This window comes from Octopus bimaculoides, chromosome 12 (assembly GCF_001194135.2).
Source record: "Octopus bimaculoides isolate UCB-OBI-ISO-001 chromosome 12, ASM119413v2, whole genome shotgun sequence".
Classification (NCBI taxonomy): Eukaryota; Metazoa; Mollusca; class Cephalopoda; order Octopoda; family Octopodidae; genus Octopus; species Octopus bimaculoides.
This window is the reverse complement of record NC_068992.1, coordinates 11,174,364-11,195,727: the sequence shown is the minus strand read 5'-3', so window position 1 is coordinate 11,195,727 and position 21,364 is coordinate 11,174,364. Positions and strand designations below refer to the sequence as shown.

The following is a 21,364-nucleotide window of genomic DNA, read 5'->3' as shown; positions in this document are numbered from 1 at the left end:
TATATATATATTCACAGGCACACACACAAACTCTCATGCAGATGTAGATGCATGCATAACAGACAATATTCACTGACATGCTATTAATGTAATATATACAGTTAGTCATGTGAAAATGAATATAAAACTGCTTAGGTAAAATATAAATAAATAAATAAATAAATAAATATACCAGCAACAGTCAAAACTGTTTTGCAAATTTGCAAAATAATATTTAGAAGAGAAAATTAAAATTATATTTTTCAAAGCTATCTTTCAGTAGTTAGGAAATAAAATATTATCTTGAAAATAATGTAATTTTCATTTTAGCCTTATTGTATTAGATTCTCTGTAAATGATTTTCACACTTCAAATAAATATCATTAAAAATCATAGAGAAAATAAAGTCAATAATTGTCATGAATTTAATTAAATCACATAGAAGCATCAGCAACAGTAGTAGTAGTAGTAGTAGTAGTTGTAGTAGTAGTAGTAACATCATTCCTTTTATTAGAATTTCCTTTGTGTTCAACAATAATTATATACACTGCAAAGTAATGGTCTGGTAGATACAGTTGCACAACATATCATCTACTACAGTTCAATCAAATGTCTAGATTCACGGTTCAAATTATGCTAGAGTGTTAGAGTTGACTTTGATCTTCGTCCATGACTTACAGACTCATTACGCTGCAGCTTACTGCCACTTGTTTGATGCATAAGCAACCAAGAGAACAATACCACCACACACTTACACACACACAGATAAACACATGCACACACACACACACACACACTTGGTTTGATAAGTGCTATGCACAAACCTCTCAAGCCTTGAGTGATTGTGTAACTTCTGATTCTACACACACACATACAAACATACACACACACACACACACACACACATATATATATATATATATATATATATATCGTAGACATTCAGCTACTATATCATTACAAGATGTCTGCCACTGGAGGGCCTGGGCAGGGTGAAATCACAGAATCTGACAGTTCCAGCACTGTTCTTTCTAAGCCGTGTGCAGACAACGTTTGTTAAACTTGAAGCATCTTTTTTTTTTAAATAATGTCATACACAGGCATATTAAAGTACTTCCTTTTTAATCCTTTCCTGTATGATCTACTTGTGTGCCATTGGATTGCCTAGGTAGGGTTCTTTGTAAACTGTGAGACTTTAACCAATTATTCATATCCTTAATTCTTTAAAACCTATCCTTTCTGGGAATCTCTGTTGGATACATAGATTTACAAATATAATTTTTATGCAACATTTATATCCAACTTACTGTGGATGATGCTGCGTAAGAACACACATTTTATAATGGGAAAGGAAAATTTATGTTTACACAAGATTTTCGAGATAAAATTGTATATTTGATTCTATATCTCTTTAAAAAATTCAGTCATACACACAGGCATGTCTATGTGTTCGAGAATCTCACTTTCCAACCACATGGTTCTGTGTTCAGTCCCTGTGTAAGTGCCCTCTACCTTGGACCAATGCCTTATCAATGAATTTGGCAGAGGAAACTATGTGGAAGCCTGTCATATATGTGTATGCCTTTGTGTTTGTGTATGCATTCCACCACTGCTTGACAACTGGTGTTGGTTTGTTTATATCTTCATAACTTAACAGCCTAGCAAAAGAGAATGATAGAACAAGTTCTGGGGTCAATTTATTTGATTAGACCTGTCAAGATGGTTCCCCATCATGGCTGCAGTCTAATGACTGAAACCAGCAAAAGGTAAAAAGGTAATAGTTACTCTTATGAATGTGTGTGTGTGTTCTGATGAGTAGGGAATTATTTTTCCTGTTTATAATAATTTTGTCATGTAGCTAAGATTCAAGTTTTGACTTCTTTAATAAAGAATATCATTTTAGAGTAATAAAATAAGCCTGCATATGTTCCTTCTTTTGTGCCTGAATCTAGTGATAACAGACACATGTAATAATGCATTCCACACCAACTTCTTCCTACAATTTCATAGATTTTGTCTCATGAATTTATTTTTCTAAACACAATTATTATTTAATAATATTCTGTTATATAATTGGAATAGTCTAGATTTGAAATACAAGTTGCATATTTTTTCATTCATTTCTCATATGAGAAAAATCCCTGAGCTGTCAAGTTGTTTGTTAGACAGACTTCTACTTTTGCTACATTCTCTAACTTTTTTTTGTTTTTACACAAATGTTTGAATAATTGTAAAGAAATTTATTTCTATTATTTGAAACTTTTGCTCATGTAAACCATATGACATCAAAATTTGATAGGATTAAAGCAAATTTTAAATATAAACAGCATTTGATAAGTTAACAACTTCTAAGACAATGATATTGATTATAATGTAGTTGTGTGTCAATACTGCGAAAGTACGATAAACAATTATTTTTCTGTTTTGAATTTTTAAGAAATAGTTTAGATTTTAATAAATAAATGTTTCGTCTTTGGTTTTTGGGAAGAACAAATAATATTTGGTTGATTAAAACAGTATAATCTTTTCTTTGCATTTTCCTTCTCCTCCTCCACCTTTCTTGTACAAACATCACATGTGTTATGGATATATTGTGTTCCTGACAAACTTACTGTAATGGAATTCTGCACTTTGAAAACTATTTACCTATTGACCTCCATATAACACACAAGAAAAAGAATGTAAATGGCAGTGGGGAGAAAGAAATCTCACGTGCACAACTCCAAGCTGCAGAAAATTTTAAGGAACACATACTTTCATTAGGCTGGGGTTACTTGCAGGCTCCTCATAAAACTTGAAAATTAAGTTACTTGGCCAGCTACCACTGTTTCAGTAGTTTCCTGAGGGTTCCTAGTTCTCATTCTTTGTAATAGTTTAAGTTTTCAGTGCTTTAGAACATACAATAATCTTAGTAACCCAATCTGTAATTTTTCCTACTTGCATACAAACTGAATTTCATCACTGATGCTCACTGATTGCAATCAGCACACTCATACATTTATTTCCACCATTCTCACACACACACACACACTGTTTCATGTGACCCTAAGAGCTCTCTCTCTCTCTCTCTCTCTCTTTCTCTCTCTCTCTCTCTCTCTCTCTCTCTCTCTCTCTCTCTCTCTCTCTCTCATTAGTGAATCTTGGCAGACATCCTATTTCTAATCTTATGGTCTTCTTGATTCAGAATAGGGCAACTGGGCATTGCAAATGCAAATTTATTCAATTTTCCATCCCCTTGACTGGAAAACGATAGCCACTGCATCTGACAAAAATTTCAAATCTCAAATCATTTTAAATTTCAAATTAACTTGATTACTAATTATAAATACAGAATTGTATACATTTGCACCTTCAGTGCCAAATATAAAGATTAGATATCTTTTTATTTTGTTTTCGTCCTTTTGTTATCAGTAAAGTTACTTTAAAGAATGAAATTATGTGAGAAAAGAGGAATATATAAATCTTGGAATTAGATTTAAATTGCATTGGGATTCTGGCTTTATCACATTTTCTACTAAAGTGGCAGCACTATTATAGAATAGAAAATAATCTGCAAGTTACCTGACTCGACTTCCTGTTTGGCAATTTTGTCTGTTTTAGCAATTTCACATTTATTTTTCTAACGCTTTCACTAAACATATGAAACCTTATTTTGTACTTCTGCATTTTCCTTGGAGAAGATAATGCAAACTTCTTTCTCTCTCTGCCCCACACTCTCTGAAATGTCAAGGCAGTCATAACTAGTAATTACACATCACAACATATATTGTAACCTATTACCATTATTTGTATATTTATGTACTCCATTTTTCTGTAGAGATTCTTCAAAGTTCTCGTGTGATAGCATTTACTATGTGATCACCATTTCTCACTGAATTGAGTTTTAACCCACAAAGCAATCTATACATTAAAACTAAAGGTCATTTAACTATTCCTGCTTGAATTTGAATGAGACATCATCGTCATCATCATCATTATCTTCGTCTTTTTGATCTGATCGCTTTTATATCCATTTTCATTTTCATGCTGGTATGGGTAACACATAACATGTTGAGGTAGATTTTCTATGGATCCATGTCCTTCTATGGATCCATGTCTTTCTTACCTGAAGCATTTTTATTTCACTTGCCCTATCTCTCTCAGGGAAAACTGGAACTGTAGAATTTTTGCTCACTGGAATGCATACATACCTACAAACACACACATTATATATATATGTATATATACATACATAATACATGTATACACACATGCATGTATATATATATATATATATGTATATACATGTGTGTGTGTGTGTTTGTGCATTTTGATAATATAAGGTAATACCTAACCCACCAGTGGATTTCAAGCAGTGGTCATGAATAACGAACTTGACGCTGTGGCTTAAGACAAAATTACCAAAATATTATTCAATAATGAATCAGCGTAAACATTTTCTAGATAATAATATGAAACTTTAGAAGAGATAAGAGCTGATAAAATGCAAATATATATATTAGAATATTCTATCAATAAGTTAATTATAAACATACTAATTAGAGATGTAGTTTGATTAGATTTCACCTCCTGACAATTAATGCATAACTTCAGGAACAATGTGATATCTAGAGTATATTCCATGATAAAGCCTACAGGAACTCTGTCATTTTTCTGACATCAGATTAATGTTACATCTCTTATAGCCAAGATGTTCGCAGTCATTTTAAAGATAATAAAAATATTTATATTCTTAAAGATTATTATGTATAATTTATTTGTTCCATTTTCTTTTTCATTTTGTTTTTGTAAATGTTAATCTTTTAAATATTAATAAAAGATTTTCTTTCCTGAACTGAATAAAACAATGGAACTGATATGTATGTGTATGTAATATGCATGTATAAATGTGTATGTATATATATATATTTACATAGAAACATATACAGATCATACATAGATACATGCATGTATACATACATACATAAATACATAAACATACACACACACTTATATCTATCTATCTTTCTTTCTATCTATCTGTCTCTGTCTGTGTGTCTGTCTCTCTCTATATATGTGTGTGTGTGTGTGTAAGGTTGTGAATTTGATTCCTGGCGACACATGTCCTTGAGCAAGACACTTATTTCCACTGCACACTACCTCATACACTTTCTTTCACTCACTAGACAGTATAACACTGCCTATCGCAGTCACTTTATACTTATGAAAATAGGAAAATTCTAAATCTAGGCATTTGGCAACATAGAATCACTCTTTGAAACCTCATAGGAAATGGACATTTTCAAGGAACCCATCAAATAGCATGGACATCTGGATTTGTAGCATTAAAGTCTTAGAATCATAAATTTTAGATTTTGAACAATAAAAGTTTGAGGGAGAACCAAAAGTAGCTTCTAGAAATCAGGAGGAAAAGAGTTGGTCTGTGATAGCAAAAGTTAGTTTGGTTAAAATGAAATGTAAAGATATGTTAGTGTCAGGTATGGGAAAATATCTAACATATTCTTGTCATTATCAACATCATGAACAATATCAAATTGACTTTTACATGGCCACAGACTATCACAAGTCCCAACTTTGACTGATAAATATCGAAATTTTTCATTCAGTGTGCAATGAATGATCATACCTAAACTATTAAAAATGATCAATATTGTGAACTGTATCAAAATGACTTTTAAAACATGGCCACAGACTATCACAAGTCCTATCAAATTCTAGTCTTTCACTTTATTAAATAGCAAAAATTTTCATTTATAACTCAATGAATGATCAAGCTTAAAGTGTTCTTCTGTTTATAACACATTTAACCAGTGAACAAAAGGACTGATATTTTAACAATACGTTAAGATTACTTGAACATAAACGTGAAGTGGTTTTAACTGAAGGATTAATATGAAGATAACAAAAGCCACACATACTTAACTATATACAAAAGCCTCTTTAACTTTGCACACTTCTCCAGCAATAACGTTAGTTAATCATCTTTATTTTTTCTTTAATTTCATTTTGCTACACCTCAGATACAAGAAAAATCTGAAAATATTCTAATTATATGGTTAACTAAATTAGCAAATGTTTTCCAAATATTTACTTCTATTTTTCACAATACGAGAAGCATGAAAAAATGACAACAAAAAAAAAAAATCAACTCAGTAAAGAAAAAAAAAACCTGATATAAAAATATGATTTGGAGGGAGAGTGAGAGAGGAAGAGGTGTAGGAAGGGAACACAAAAAGAATACTCTTATATTATTTACAAAGTTAGATTTGATCAGTGAGAGGCCCTTGAGCTGAAAAGGTGGCCGAGAAAAGATTTATTTAATATAGCGTCTTGATCTTCTTGCTAATTCTTATACCGATAATTATTATTTCTTGTATCAGGAGGAAATTAATCATAATTGGGTTAACACCCCCAAAGACATATGTTGCTTAACTCTGATGCATTGGAGAAAACACTGATTCTGTTGAATAATCTGGTTATTGGCATAATCAACTTCAGCATCATCAATGTCATCATCAACATCAACATATCTGTTGTTGCTGTTGTTGTTTTATCGTCATCATCATCATCATCATCATCATCATTATTATTACTAGTAGTACTATCATTACTGCCAACTTCCTTTTCGTCACCACTGCTATGCTTACCACCACCACTGTCATCATCATCATCATCACCTTAATTACTACCATCCTAATCTTCCGCTATCGTCATCATCGTTATCCTCCTCATCATAATCACCATCATCCTAATTATTGCCATCTAGACCACCGTCCTTAATTTCCAATATCAACCACCATAGTGAAGGTTATTTTCTCAGACATCAACATCGTTATCATCTTCGTCATCGCTGCTGTCATTTGGAGCGTCATCACTTGTTGGACAAAGAAAATTACTGAGAGAAGTTGTTGCCATTGTTACACATCGGAAATGCAAATTACTATCAGCAATCATTACCATCATTGCTCATCAGGGATATACATATTATCATCACTAATTGTTCCTATCATCACTCATCAGGGACACAAATTACCATCAACAGTTGTTACCTTTAATTAACCATCATCATCATTGTTTAACCTCCGCTTTCCATGCTAGCATGGGTTGAACGATTTGACTGAGGACTGGTGAACCAGATGTGCTGGAAAAAAGGGAGGAAGGTATTCTCAAACTGGAACCCTGGCCTGAAGGCTATGGTGTGATTTGAATGAATTTAAAAGAGCATAGAATCACAATACAGATATTATTGGCAGATATCAACTTGCCTAAATAGGTAAGTGGATAAACAGGGTATCCCTATCCCCCCAAAATCTACTAAAAATGTTACCATTTTGTACTCAGTCAATTGTACTGTGCTATGTTTATGACCCAACAGTAACTCATCAGCTTATGGTGCTGAGTTCAAATCCTTCTGTAGATAAATGCAGTGGGAATGAACCCGGTATCATGTGGTTGGTAAGCAAGCTACTTACCACACAGCCACTCTTGATGTTGATCATAATAACATAACATAACTGGATTCCCCTCCATGAACCTTTTTTTCAGTATCAACACAGCTTCTTTTTGTAGTATCCACAATGAGAGCAATTATATTTCATTTCAGATAGTCACCCTTCTGAAATTCTTTTTAATAACCCAAACAACTTCTAACCACTGAATATACTTCTCCTCACAACAGTATGGTAGCTTACTTGTATTACTCTGTATTCAATTATTGAACCATTATACATTCAACAAGGAATCTTGAATAAACAATAATAGATAACTTGAATAACATCAGCTCTCAGTATTAGGGGGTCAGAGGAAATGCATAAGCGCAAATACAAAGTTGGAAATCAACATTTAAACTCAGCCTTTCCTGTTTGATTAGAACTGAAATATGCAGAAATGACTTAGACAGGTGCAAAATTAAAGGTAGCATTAAATTTCAAAGTATAATATTCTCATGTATATTCTACTAAAATATCAGAATAAATCCACAGTAATGTTTGTAAAGAAAAATCTTATGCATATTTATGTAAGTTCTTAAAATTTATGAATTTTTTGCAATATACGAAATTTTTACAAATCTATGAATTCATAAAACTTAACAGATCATATGTAAAAATTTTGAATGTTAAGATATAAAAATCTGGGTAAGAATCATGTAATTACTAGAATTCAAGAAGAAAAGTGGTGGTCTTTGGCAGCAAGAATTTGTTCATTAAAAATCAAATATAGAGTTATCAACATCCTCCTCATCATCATCATCGTTTAACGTCTGCTTTCCCTGCTAGCATGGGCTGGACGATTTGACTGAGGACTGGTGAACCAGACGGCTGCACCAGGCTCCAATCTGATTTGGCAGAGTTTCTACAGCTGGATGCCCTTCCTAACACCAACCACTCCGAAAATGTAGTGGGTGCTTTTACGTGCCACCGGTACGAAGGCCAGTCAGGTGGTACTGGCAACGGCCATGCTCAAAATGGTGTATTTTACATGCCACTTGCACAGGAGCCAGTCTGGCGGCACTGGCAACGACCTCGCTCGAATGTCTTTACACGTGCCACCGGCACAAGTGCCAGGAGGGTGATGCTGGGCACAGGTGCCACACTGTTGGAAATTTCTTTCATGGTGCACCAGAATAGTACCCATTTTGTTGATCTCATGGAAGAACCTGTACATTGTCAAGTGACCTACAATGAATAGAAGCCAAATTTCTCTCCCATGTTAAGAGTTTTATATTGTTAGAACAGGAAGGATGCCTTTGATAATGTCGTTCTGGATATACAAAAACACAGGATGGTCATGGAAGGAGCATATCTTATCATAAATCTGATCATACTTCACCAGGCAAAACCAGAGACTTGGAGTATTGTCTAAATATATAGATCTGTTGTGAAGAACTAGGATCTTATCGTGAATACTAGTACTATACTGCTCTATCATTTAAAATCATTTAGTACTCAAGAAAAACTAAGCATTTGTCCCAAATTCTAAACCTTGCCATTTTTTTTTTTCCACATTCATGTAGCTATTGTAAGGGACTGTGATTTCATCCAAGATGACGTTAGTTTAACACTTACAGCACAATCTACATCAACTAAACCAAGCAAAGTTCCTTAAGGATTTTTTGATACCCAAAAGGGGCTACATAGATTACCAGCAGTTTTAAAGTAAGAAGGAAATGTTATTGAATAACATCGTTTTTTTTTCTCTCTAAATATTCTCAGCTTCATACATTTATGACCGAACTATAAGCACTTTAAAAATGAGTTGACAACAAAGCAATAAAGGAAACAAACAAACCAACAATAACATATGCTTGAGTTTTATTGTTTCTGCTAATTACGTTGGTAAAAACACTAATGTTTGTTCCGTAGTTTGTTCTATTTTTATTTGTTGTACCAAAGATGTGATAGAGTAAAGTCTATTTGTATATTATCAGTGATTATCTTTATTCTGTGTTTCTGTAATAAAGAACCATGTGCTGAAATACTGGTATTCAAGCCAAGATATAGAATGTCAGCGCTGAAGATAATCAGAAATCATAGAAACTACACGCACACAATTACAAAACACACACATAGAGTTATGCACACACAATTACAAAAAAAAAAAAACACAGACACAAACACACACAAACACTCACTGATTTACAAACATGTATACACACTTAAAAAGTTACACACATAATCACTCTCATAGCAAACACACTCATGAATACACAAGCATTTACTCACACTTATATTCATTGCCTTGCAAATATACAATCACACACACACACACACACACACACACATTCACACACTCACACACATGCACACACTCATGCACACACACACTCACACACACACACACACATTCATACACACTCATGTACACACTCACACACACACTCACACATGCACTCATACACACTCACACACACAATCACACAAACACTCACACAAACACTCACACACACACACATTCACACAAGCATACACTGATACCTTGTGGCTTCAATTCATGACAGAAGCAATATGTGAAATAGGTTTAATTAAGATAAAATAGCAACTAATTGGTACAACAGAATTTTCTCATTTAAACAAAAGTTATAAAAATGTTTAAGCACTTTACATATGTGCTTAAACATATTCATGTATATGCACTCATACATACAAACATATATATATATATATATATATATATATATTTGTATGTATACATATATATGTGTGCAGTTGTATATGCATATTTGTATATATATATATATATATATATATATATATATATATATATATATATATATGTGTGTGTGTGTGTATTTATATATATATATACATATATGCATACACATATATATATGTATGCATATATCATCATCATCATCATCGTTCAACGTCCGTTTTCCTTGCTGGCATGGGTTAGGTTTGACTGAGGTCTGGAAAGCCAGCAGCTGCAGCAGGCTCCAATCTGATCTGGCAATGTTTCTACAGCTGGAGGCCCTTCCTAATGCCAACCACTCTAAGAGTGTAATGGGTGCTTTTTACATGCTACCAGCACAGTAGCCAGTCAGGTGGCTCCAGTATCGATCACTTTTGAATAGTGCCACCAGCACAGAAGCCAATCAGGGATCACTGGCATCGACCAGGTTCAGATGGTGCCTTTTAAATGCCACTGTTATGGGAGCCAATATTTACAAATGTAAATAAATATATAAATAAATAGGAAATGATAAGAAGAATAAGAATAATGTGTATGGAATAAATGCAAGTTCATTTATAACTATTATTGAACTTGTTGCATCTGATGTCATGATTGAAAAAATCCATTGCTGGCTGGTGTTCCTCTACACTTAATAACTGAAGAAATTAGAGTGAGAGAGAGAGAGGAGGAGAGAAGTAGAGAGAGATTCTAAATGTGATTTTGTAAATAAATGCTACATTACTGATTAATTACAATAAACGAAGAAACATCTGGAACCACTAATGACTCCAGGGTCAGAACTGGTCAACTTGATAGTGGTATAGCTGCTGACCTAGACGAATGATCAAAGGCCAGTATCACATTGCTGGTACACCATTTGCTTAAAAAAACACTTTGTTAGAAGAAAATGTTTTGTTTAAAACATAAAAATATATACTACTCATCAACCAGAAATAACCATATATATATATATATATATATATATATATATATATTTACATATATATAAATATGTACGTACATATAGATATATATATATATAGAGAGAGAGAGAGAGAGAGATATACACACGCATATATTGTACAATAAAAATAATACAAGCTCAAATATTAATGTTCGTGGAACACATTTTTGTTCATTTTCTAGTTTGTTCTACTCTCTTTCTTTCTTTATCTTCCCCTTATTGTTTCTCTCTGTTTTCCTTTCTATCTCTCTCTCTCTTGTTTATTCTCCCCCCCCCCACCTCTATCTCTCTTTTTTCCTCTCTTTCATAGCATGGAGTGATTCTTCCCCCTCCCCACATCCATCGATCTTTCTCTCCATGCAATTCTTCCAGCTCGCCTTTTCTTTTATTTCCCATGTATCAGGTCTCATGAAGAAGCGAAGAACATTATTATCTTTTTTGATTATCTGTCTAATTTAATACATTAATATTTGATTGAATCTTGTTTGTTCAACTTCTCAGTCTATAATTTCCTTTCTGAAATCTTGCTATTTGCTTTTCTTTTCTTGTTCTTTCTGTTTTTCTTTTTGTTTTGTCTTGTTCTTTTTACATTTGTTGTGTATTAAATAACATAGAATGTCTTTTCTTTTTGTTTGTGTTAGGAACCTTTTGTTTTAAAACATACTACTTTGAATTTAATATCAGCAAAATAAAATACCCATCTATCTATCTACCTATCTATCTATCTATCTATCTTTTTTTTTTTTCTTCCCGCGATCCCTTTTGATCGAAATCCCCACCTTTTTTTTCCGCGATCCCTTTTGATCGAAATTATCCCCCCCCCCCAAGAAAAGCTCTACTTTGTAATTTGTCCATTTTCTGTATTTAGCCCTGTGTGGCTATAATAAAAAGATATCTACCTATCTATCTATCTATCTCTTTCTTTCTTTCTATCTATCTATATATCTACCTATTTATTTATCTATCTATCTATCTATCTATCTATCTATCTATCTATCTATCTATCTATCTATCTATCTATCTCTTTCTTTCTTTCTATATCTATCTATCTATCTATCTATCTCTCCATGCATTCATTCATCCACTCATCTTGCATGTGTGTGTGTGTGTTAGGGAAATCTGTCTAGCAGCCCCGTTTATTATCCGTGTAGCTATCTGCTTATCTTCCAACCTATTATCATCATCTTTGCCCTCATCACTGGTGTTGATAGAATTATCAGTGTCACTATCAGAATTGTCACCAACATCCTCCTCCTCCTCCTCCACTCTACTCCCCCCCCCGAATGTCCCTCTCGTTCCTCTCCTCTTCCTCTTACCCCTTCTCATTATCATTTTATGTCTACGTGGGTTGGGCCAGCCTTTCATGACCAGACGACTCCTCTTTGTTGTCATCCTGTTATCACTTTTAGTCATCTCTTATTATGACATACAGAGATTTAGTGCACCTGTTCTAATGTTGATATTCATGCAGTATAAACGTGTGTGTGTGTGTGGGTGTTATATGTACACTTTTGCTCACCTTGTAACAAAGTATCTATCTAAATTTTGTACGATACTTTTACTCTGTCTTTTAGTCCCTCTCATACTTTCTTCCTCTTTTCTTTTTCTCTCTCCCCCTCTCTCACATTCCTTGGCCCTCTTTTTCTTTAATTCCTACTCTTCCTCTTCGTTTATCTCCCTTGCACCTTTCTCTTTTTTCTCTCTCTTTTCTGTCCTTCCCCTAATCCTTCAGTCCCTCTGCCCCTACCCCTCTCTCCTCCTTCCACGTGACTGCCTGCTGTTTGGCCAGCCATGATCTTTCTTCTTGGCTTGAATGCCGACCGACCACCAACATCTCTTATGACCATCTCCTATGTTCCTGCCTCAAGGCTTTCACTCTATACACACCTGCTCAATTTGACTCATCCTCATTAGTCAAAAGACACCTGTTGCTATATTCTTGTTGTTTGTATTTGTGACTGTATAACAGGTTCTCTGTTTTCTTTTGTCTTATTTGTTGTACACCTTCCTTTGCTTTCTTACAAAAAATCTAATGCTCTTAGCTTAGATTTTTTGGGGGCAACCAGATTCGAACAGTCTCAAGTGTAACTGCCCGAAACTGTAAGGAGTATCTAGAAACTTGACTGATGAAAGAAGGCCATGAAATGAGCCGTTTTTTTAATCTTGTCCCTCTATTTGTTGCTTTTCCTCTCTGCCTTTGTATCATCTATCTGTCCAGATGTTTTATTGTCCTCTACTGCGTTTTTGTTCCATTTATATATATCATCATCATCATCGTCGTCGTTTAACGTCAGCTTTCCATGCTAGCATGGGTTGGACGATTTGACTGAGGACTGGTGAAACCAGATGGCTACACCAGGCTCCAATCTGATTTGGCAGAGTTTCTACGGCTGGATGCTCTTCCTAACGCCAACCACTCAGAGAGTATAGTGGATGCTTTTACGTGTCACCTGCACGAAGGCCAGTCAGGCAGTACTGGCAATGGTCACGCTCAAGATGGTGTATACAGAGAAAAAGAATGAAAGAGAGAAAGACTTGGCTCCAGTAAAATGTCCCACTCCAAATCCCTGCTTCATTATCCATGTAAACAAAGCTGGAACTGGCTGGATTGTAATGGTGTATATTCTAATGCATAATAATTAATATGATCCACGCATTGATATATATTACATATTTGTATATTGATATACTTGTCCATTTGTTCATCTATCTGTCAGTCTATCTATATATGTAAACCTGTTATCTATCCATTTATTCGACTATATCTATCTGCCTAACTTGTTAGCCTTCCACTCATCTCTCTATTTATATATATATATCTATCTATCTATCTATCTATCTATCTATCTATCTATCTATCTATCTATCTTTCTATCTATCTATCTATCTATCTTTCTATCTTATCTGTCTACTGACCATAAATACACATATGACAGATGGTAGAGTAAATTTGAATTAAGGATAAAGAATACGTCTTTAGATAACCATCAATCTCAGTTTGCATAATGTCAGACGCATATTATTATATGTATTCTTAGCAATCAGAAATGCATTAATATGCTGCAGTTTAATTAACACAAGTCAAGTTGTAAGGCTGTCAATATATTTTACACACATAACTCACCAGCATCTGACCATCTGCTCATGATGTCATCATTGACCTTATAAAATATGGTTGATGTTGGTCTCAGCATGAAACTACACAACAAAAGCTTAAATACTCTGTGTTTCTGCTATTGATGATTCCTGATATAAATTGTATTTTGTTTGTTTTCTCTTTCATTCATTTACACAACTGTTTTGACATGCTGGCAAGAATTAGATGAATATATTATTCACAACATTTTACTGGCAAATGTCATTTCCTATTGCTAACCATTATCTGTTTTTCAAGTGAAAGATCTCTTATTCTACATATCTTTGAAAATACTAAGCCAGTAGAGATGATTTGTTGCTAGGGGAAACAGTGACAATTTCCATGCTGTAGATCAGAGACTTTTGGAGAAGTGAAAGCATAAGCAAGTACACACATACACACACACACACGTATGCGCGCAACACATATATGCACATGTGTGTGTGTGGTAAGTAGCTTGCTTATCAACCACATGGTCCCGGGTTCAGTCCCACTGTGTGGCATCTTGGGCAAGTGTCTTCTACTATAGCCTCGGGCCGACCAAAGCCTTGTGAGTGGATTTGGTAGACGGAAACCAAAAGAAGCCTGTCGTATATATGTATATATATATATGTATGTGTATATGTGTTTGTATGTCTGTGTTTGTCCCCCCAACATCGCTTGACAACCGATGCTGGTGTGTTTATGTCCCCGTAACTTAGCGGTTACGCAAAAGAGACCGATAGAATAAGTACTAGGCTTCTAAAGAATAAGTCCTGGGGTCGATTTGCTCGACTAAAGGTGGTGCTCTAGCATGGCCACAGTCAAAAGACTGAAACAAGTAAAAGAGTAAAAGAGATATATATATCGCCTTCCTGGCACTCGTGCCAGTGGCACGTGTAAAGACATTGAAGCGAGATCATTGCCAGTGCCGCTGGACTGGCTCCTGTGCAGGTGGCACATAAAATACATTATGGTTGGCATTAAGAAGGGCATCCAGCTGTAGAAACTCTGCCAGATCAGATTGGAGCCTGGTGTAGCCATCTGGTTCACCAGTCCTCAGTCAAATCGTCCAACCCATGCTAGCATAGAAAGCAGACATTAAACAATGATGATGATGATGATGATGATGATATATATATATATATATCATCATCATCATTTAACGTCCATTGTCCATGGCATGGGTTGTGACTTCCTTCAGTTTTCATCTACTTAATCCACTCACAAGGTGGTCAGCCTAGAATTATAGAAAAAAAAAACACTTGACCTTGGTGCTGAGTTATGGGAATGAACCTGAAACTCCTTGGTTGAGGAGTAGTTGGGTCGTTAGTCATATTGGTAGTGTGTTGGTGTTGGACAGAGGCAATGTAATAAAAGTTCTTATTTGATCATTTCACTTACAAAGTTCGGTGTCCTTGGTAACAGCTCCTTAGTTTTGTTCATTTGACTGCAAATGAATTTTAATGGCTAGGATAATTTTAACTAATTAAAACAGTGAGATACCTTTCGAATTAATAAGATACTCATTAGCTTATTAATTACTAAGTTCAAATCCAAAAGCAAATTTAATTTAGGCGAGGATTTAAAAGACCATGAAAATATTCTTTCCTGTGATACTCTGAGAGTCCAGAGGGTCAAGAGATTAAGGACCCCATCACCACCACCATCACTATCACCATCACCATCACCACCACTATCAACACTATCAACACCACCATCACCACCGTAACTCACATCATCATCAACACCATACACTCCTAGTCAGGTTATATTTGATGTCTATTTAGTAAACAAATAAAAGTCATAGAAGATATTATCCCTTCAACTACCAGCTTTTACATTTGATGTTTTCCAATATTTATATAATTAAGTGGCAAACAGTGGAATGTTGGTTTAAGCTTCAGGCAAACGAAGAGCACGCAAAGGTTTTGATTTCCTGATGAAGCCATTTCTTCTCAGTTATATTGCTAATACTCTTCACACCTGCAAGCATTGTTGTTTGGAATTAACGGCTAGGAAAAGCTAAATCCATAATATGATCGCATTGAAGCCATTTGGCTTTACTTATCTTTATTAGTATCTTTCATATGACATAGCATGAATGTCACAGAATCTTCTTCCTCCTCTCATTAATAAATCTGAGACTGTGGCCATGCTGGAGCACCACCTTTAGTTGAGCAAATCAACCACAGGACTTATTCTTTGTAAGTCTAGTACTTATTCTATCGGTGTCTTTTGCTGAACCGCTAAGTTACGGGGGATGTAAACACACCAAAATCGGTTGTCAAGCAATGTTGGAGGGACAAACACAGACACACAAACATATACACACACATACGTATATACGACAGGCTTCTTTCAGTTTTCATTTACCAAATCCACTCACAAAGCTTTGGTCAACCTGAGGCTATAGTAGAAGACATCTGCCCAAGGTGCAACACAGTGGGACTGAACCCAGAACCATGTGGTTGGTAATCAAGCTACTTACCACACAGCTACTTCTGTCTATGTTCACTTATTCTTTAGTTTCTTTTAGGAGTCATAGTTGTAAGTTAAAACAATCTTTGCATATCATGGAATTATCCTTTCTGCTTTATTTTTTGTTCTTTTTAAATGTTTGAAATATAAATAAAATAAATAAAAAGGTTTTATTAAATATTTTCAATTAGCAATTTATATAATAAACCCTTTCCCTCCTTGTTTATTACACAGTATGTAATAGGCAAAGGGTTAAAGCAAAAAATCTAGTCTGACTATTCCAGCTATTCCTTTATTGCTTCTAAATCTGTTATTTTGCCAACAATTGCTCAGAATGTTTTTTGTTTATGTCTATTTTTTTTCTTTTTATTTTTTTCATTAAGATACTCTTAAGACCATCTTGTTACCATTTTTACAGAGAAATATCCTCATTGAAGAAAAGACAACTTGAGAAAATCAAAATTTATTTGACAAGATCCTACTAAGTACATAGTTGGGGCTAAGCTGAATGCTATTATACAATGTGTATATGTATGAGTGTGTTTGTGTGTGTGTTCTTGCATGTGTGTATGTATGTACGTGTGAGTATATGTGGTAACAAGAACAATGTAGACATAAAGAAAACAAGGGGTTTAATTTGTATGTCACTTCCAGGCTTTATGAAAATACCAGTAGTTTTATGATTGCAAAAAGAAAAACAGTAATTTGTTTTGTGAAAAAAGTATGTATTATAGATAGTAAGATGTGAAGTTAAGGATCTGGCAAATAACCTCAGTTGATTCCAGTTGAGACTGTCATTATAGTTTAAGTGTTTATCGTTAGAATGTATTTTATTTCTTTTATAGAGAGGATTGTACTTATGCTGAAGCTACATCTGGGGCATTCCTATCTTTATATTGCATGCATACACACATCACCATTATCATTTTAACATCATCTACTTTTCCATGATTACACTATCAGATGGCATGCATTGAGGCAAATTTTCTATGGTTGGATGCCCTCCCTGTCACCAACTCTTGTCTGTTTCAACTGAAGTTATATTTTTTCTATAAATAGTCATGCTTTTACAGATGCCTGAAAACAAGGGATACAACTTGTATGAAGCTTTGTGAGTGGATTTAGTAGATAGAAACTGAAAGAAGCCTGTCATATATATGTATGTGCGTGTATATGTTTGTGTGTCTGTGGTTGTCCCACAGACACATGTGCACACACAGACACACACACACATGCACACACAGACACACACACACATGCACACACACATACACTCACACACTCATATACACACATGCACACAATGATCTTTCACATAATTTCCATCTATGATTTACACGGCATTGATCTATTATAGAAGTTGGTGATGCAAAGGCGCATGTTATGGGATTGAACTTCAAACTAATGTGATTGCGAAGTGAACTTTTAACCAAACAGCCATACATGATGAACATAGTCTTCTCAATAGTCAATCAGTTCAATGCTAGAGATATGTAAAATCAAGTGCACGGTCAGAAGCAGTAGAGAGATGGCAGAGGAGAAAGTTATTAATCTACATGAATAAGTTTAGAGAGAAAAAGAGAAAAGGAGTCATTATGAAGAATACTGATATATATATAGTCTCTTATTGAGACTTGCATAAGTTCAGATATTATATATTTTTACTATCCTTGTGTGTATGGATTTCATTACAAGATGCTTGAAGAAAAGTAATGCAACAGATGAAATCATTTGTAGGAATGACCAGCCAGATGTGTGTTCTCATGCATCGTTTTTATCATTTAACTCTAAGCTGGATTTCATTAATTTTCTTTAATGTTTTTGCTTTCAGGTGATATGGCGAAAGCTACCCTATAAACATCCTCTAACAATTGGAGCATATACATTTATAGAGGATCCTAGCTTAACAGTGGAGCGGAGTGGACAAACACAGTGGAATTTGCTCATAAAAAATGTTCAACCTCATCATGCTGGTTTGTATGAATGTCAAGTTAGTGCACAAGAAAAATTGATACATATTGTACAGCTCCGGGTAAAAGGTAAGAGCTTCAGCTTCTAAACAAAGCTGAATTTTTGTTTATTAATTGTGTGTCTTTACACAGCTACAGTGTGTGCTTACGAAGTATTTGTACAAACTTAAAATAGCTAGAAAATGAAATATGTTTTGCTATTTTTATTTTGTATGAAATCATAATAAAATTTGAAAAACTTGAAGTTTAAATTTCTTAAATTCCTTCAATCACAAAATATCGTAACTTGTTATCATGAAAGCTTAAACAAATATTAAAAACAAACTATTTCCTATACCCCTAAGGTAGCCATGTAAAAGCACACATCGTTTTATTTTTTATCAAACTATTCTTTTCCCTCTCTCTGGATACTTTTTCTCTTTCCTCTTTCTTATGAAGAGCCATACTTGAAACATCACCCTTCCCTTTTTCACATCTTAAACCTTCTCTGAGCATCAATCTAATACATTCACTGAGTGTGCACTTCTGACTTTTGTTGTTTTGCCTGTCTTTGTTTTAAATTTTGATTTCTATACATACATGCATACATACATACATACATACATACATATGTTTGTGTGTTCATATATGCTTATACATGTATATATTTATATATATATGGGAGAATGTACGAAAAAAAAACAACAACAGACGAGGACAGGTGGTGTAAACAACAAAAGATGTATTAGTTTGACACTCGGGAATACAGAAAGTCTTTGACGTTTTGAGTTACGCTCTTCAACAAAAAGAATACGGAGAAAACAAGGAGAAAAACACGGAGAAAAAAAATTGAATGGTGTTTGGTCAACGATCCATATATATATGTACATATATATATAGGTATAAATGTATATATGTAAATACTTTTATAAACAGACCTTACTTTTACGCTTATTTTTTCCAAAATCTTAATAGAAAAGTTCACTTTGCCCATCAGCCAACATTTGGAAATTGAAGGAAAGTGGCTCAACTTTTGATATGAAATGGGATTTTGTTATATTGCTCACTAACATAAGGAAAGTTGAAAAGTATAGAGGATGAACAGCAAATTTCTTTTCCAAGGTCTCTTTATTAAATAAGTTGTCTGCATTTATTGCCTTGATTAATCATAAAATTTTAGAAACTGATCTTGACTGGAACTCACTTAACAGATTAGATAACTTGGTGTTACATTCACAATTACTCTGTTAATCTGTTGTTGTTGTTGTTGTTGGCACTCCGTCGCTTACGACGTTGAGGGTCCCAGTTGATCTGATCAATGGAATAGTCTGCTTGTGAAATTAATGTGCAAGTGGCTGAGCACTCCACAGACACGTGTACCCTTAACGTAGTTCTCGGGGGAGATTCAGCGTGACACAGTGTGACAAGGCTGACCCTTTGAATTACAGGCACAACAGAAACAGGAAGTAAGAGTGAGAGAAAGTTGTGGTGAAATAGTACAGCAAGGTTCGCCACCATCCCCTGCTGGAGCCTCGTGGAGCTTTTAGGTGTTTTCACTCAATAAACACTCATTCTGGGAATTGAAACCGTGATCCTATGACCATGAGTCTGCTGCCCTAACCACTGGGCCATTGCGCCTCCTCTGCTAATCTATCTGCTGTAAATAAGTAATACTTTATGATACCCAAATTTATATATTTGTTTTTAATTTGCTGATCCCTATATTTTACTTTTTTACTAAAGAACATAATCTTGACCTACGATGCAATCTACATTTGGACCGTATCAATATTGACTTTGTGAACTGGGTTTTCTCCCTTTTATTTATCTACATTTCAGTTTATTTATATATTTATATTCATTTGTGTGTCTGGAATTCAAGTGTTGCATGGACATACACTCCATGTATAATATATTCATTTTAAATATCTATCAATATGCAAACTGTACATGGTCGCTACCACCACATTTTAAATAGAATGTAAATGTGTTTTTGGCTTTCCTTGTGGTTCTATGAAACTACTATAACTGTGTAATTGAGAATAGATGTAAGCTAAGAATTATGTGGGTTTATATGTCTACAGTTGGTATGAATGATATGTTTATGTGTATTGTGAATACGTGCATGAATAGATACATGGATGCTTTATACCATGTATGAATACATGTATGAAAGCTTTCATGTTCACAGTATAATAAACGAATTATATCTGCATATTATGAATATATGTATGAAAAGATTTCTGAATACTATTTGTCTATATCATTTATTAAATAAGGTAAATCCATATAAAATAATATTAAAAAAATATGCATTCCAAGTCTGAGTGTATGTCATGTATAAAATATGTTTCATTATACGTCTATTTTCAAAGCGAAATTGTGAAGCTTTATGAAATATATATGATATTATGTATTATGAGAGACGGACGGCTCTGGAGGGTTTTATAACTTGTATTAGGCCACTTGTTATTTCTACACACAAGTTTCAATTATAATTATAGACTGTATGTTGTGAGATATATTCTTAATACATAATATACAGTTTATATTAAATATCATCTACTGGATGATATATTTCTTAATGCCAATATGTACATCAGGGCCACTCTTAGGTCTTAGTCAAATGCAAATCTTTGATATGTGATGGTGTTTGTGTGTGTTTCAATTCAATATGCTAGTCTGATATATATATATATATATATA

At 34.1% G+C, this 21,364-nt stretch overlaps 1 protein-coding gene across 3 annotated transcripts in view; it reads left to right on the top strand.

Moving 5' to 3' along the window:
- Positions 1-21,364, top strand: part of LOC106872298 (zwei Ig domain protein zig-8) — a 569,829-nt gene that overhangs the window by 410,238 nt on the left and 138,227 nt on the right. For all 3 annotated transcript variants that reach the window (XM_052972105.1, XM_052972103.1, XM_052972104.1), the window contains exon 4: positions 18,541-18,748. In XM_052972105.1, the coding sequence (XP_052828065.1) occupies positions 18,541-18,748 (208 nt within the window). The remainder of the gene's footprint in view (positions 1-18,540; positions 18,749-21,364) is intronic.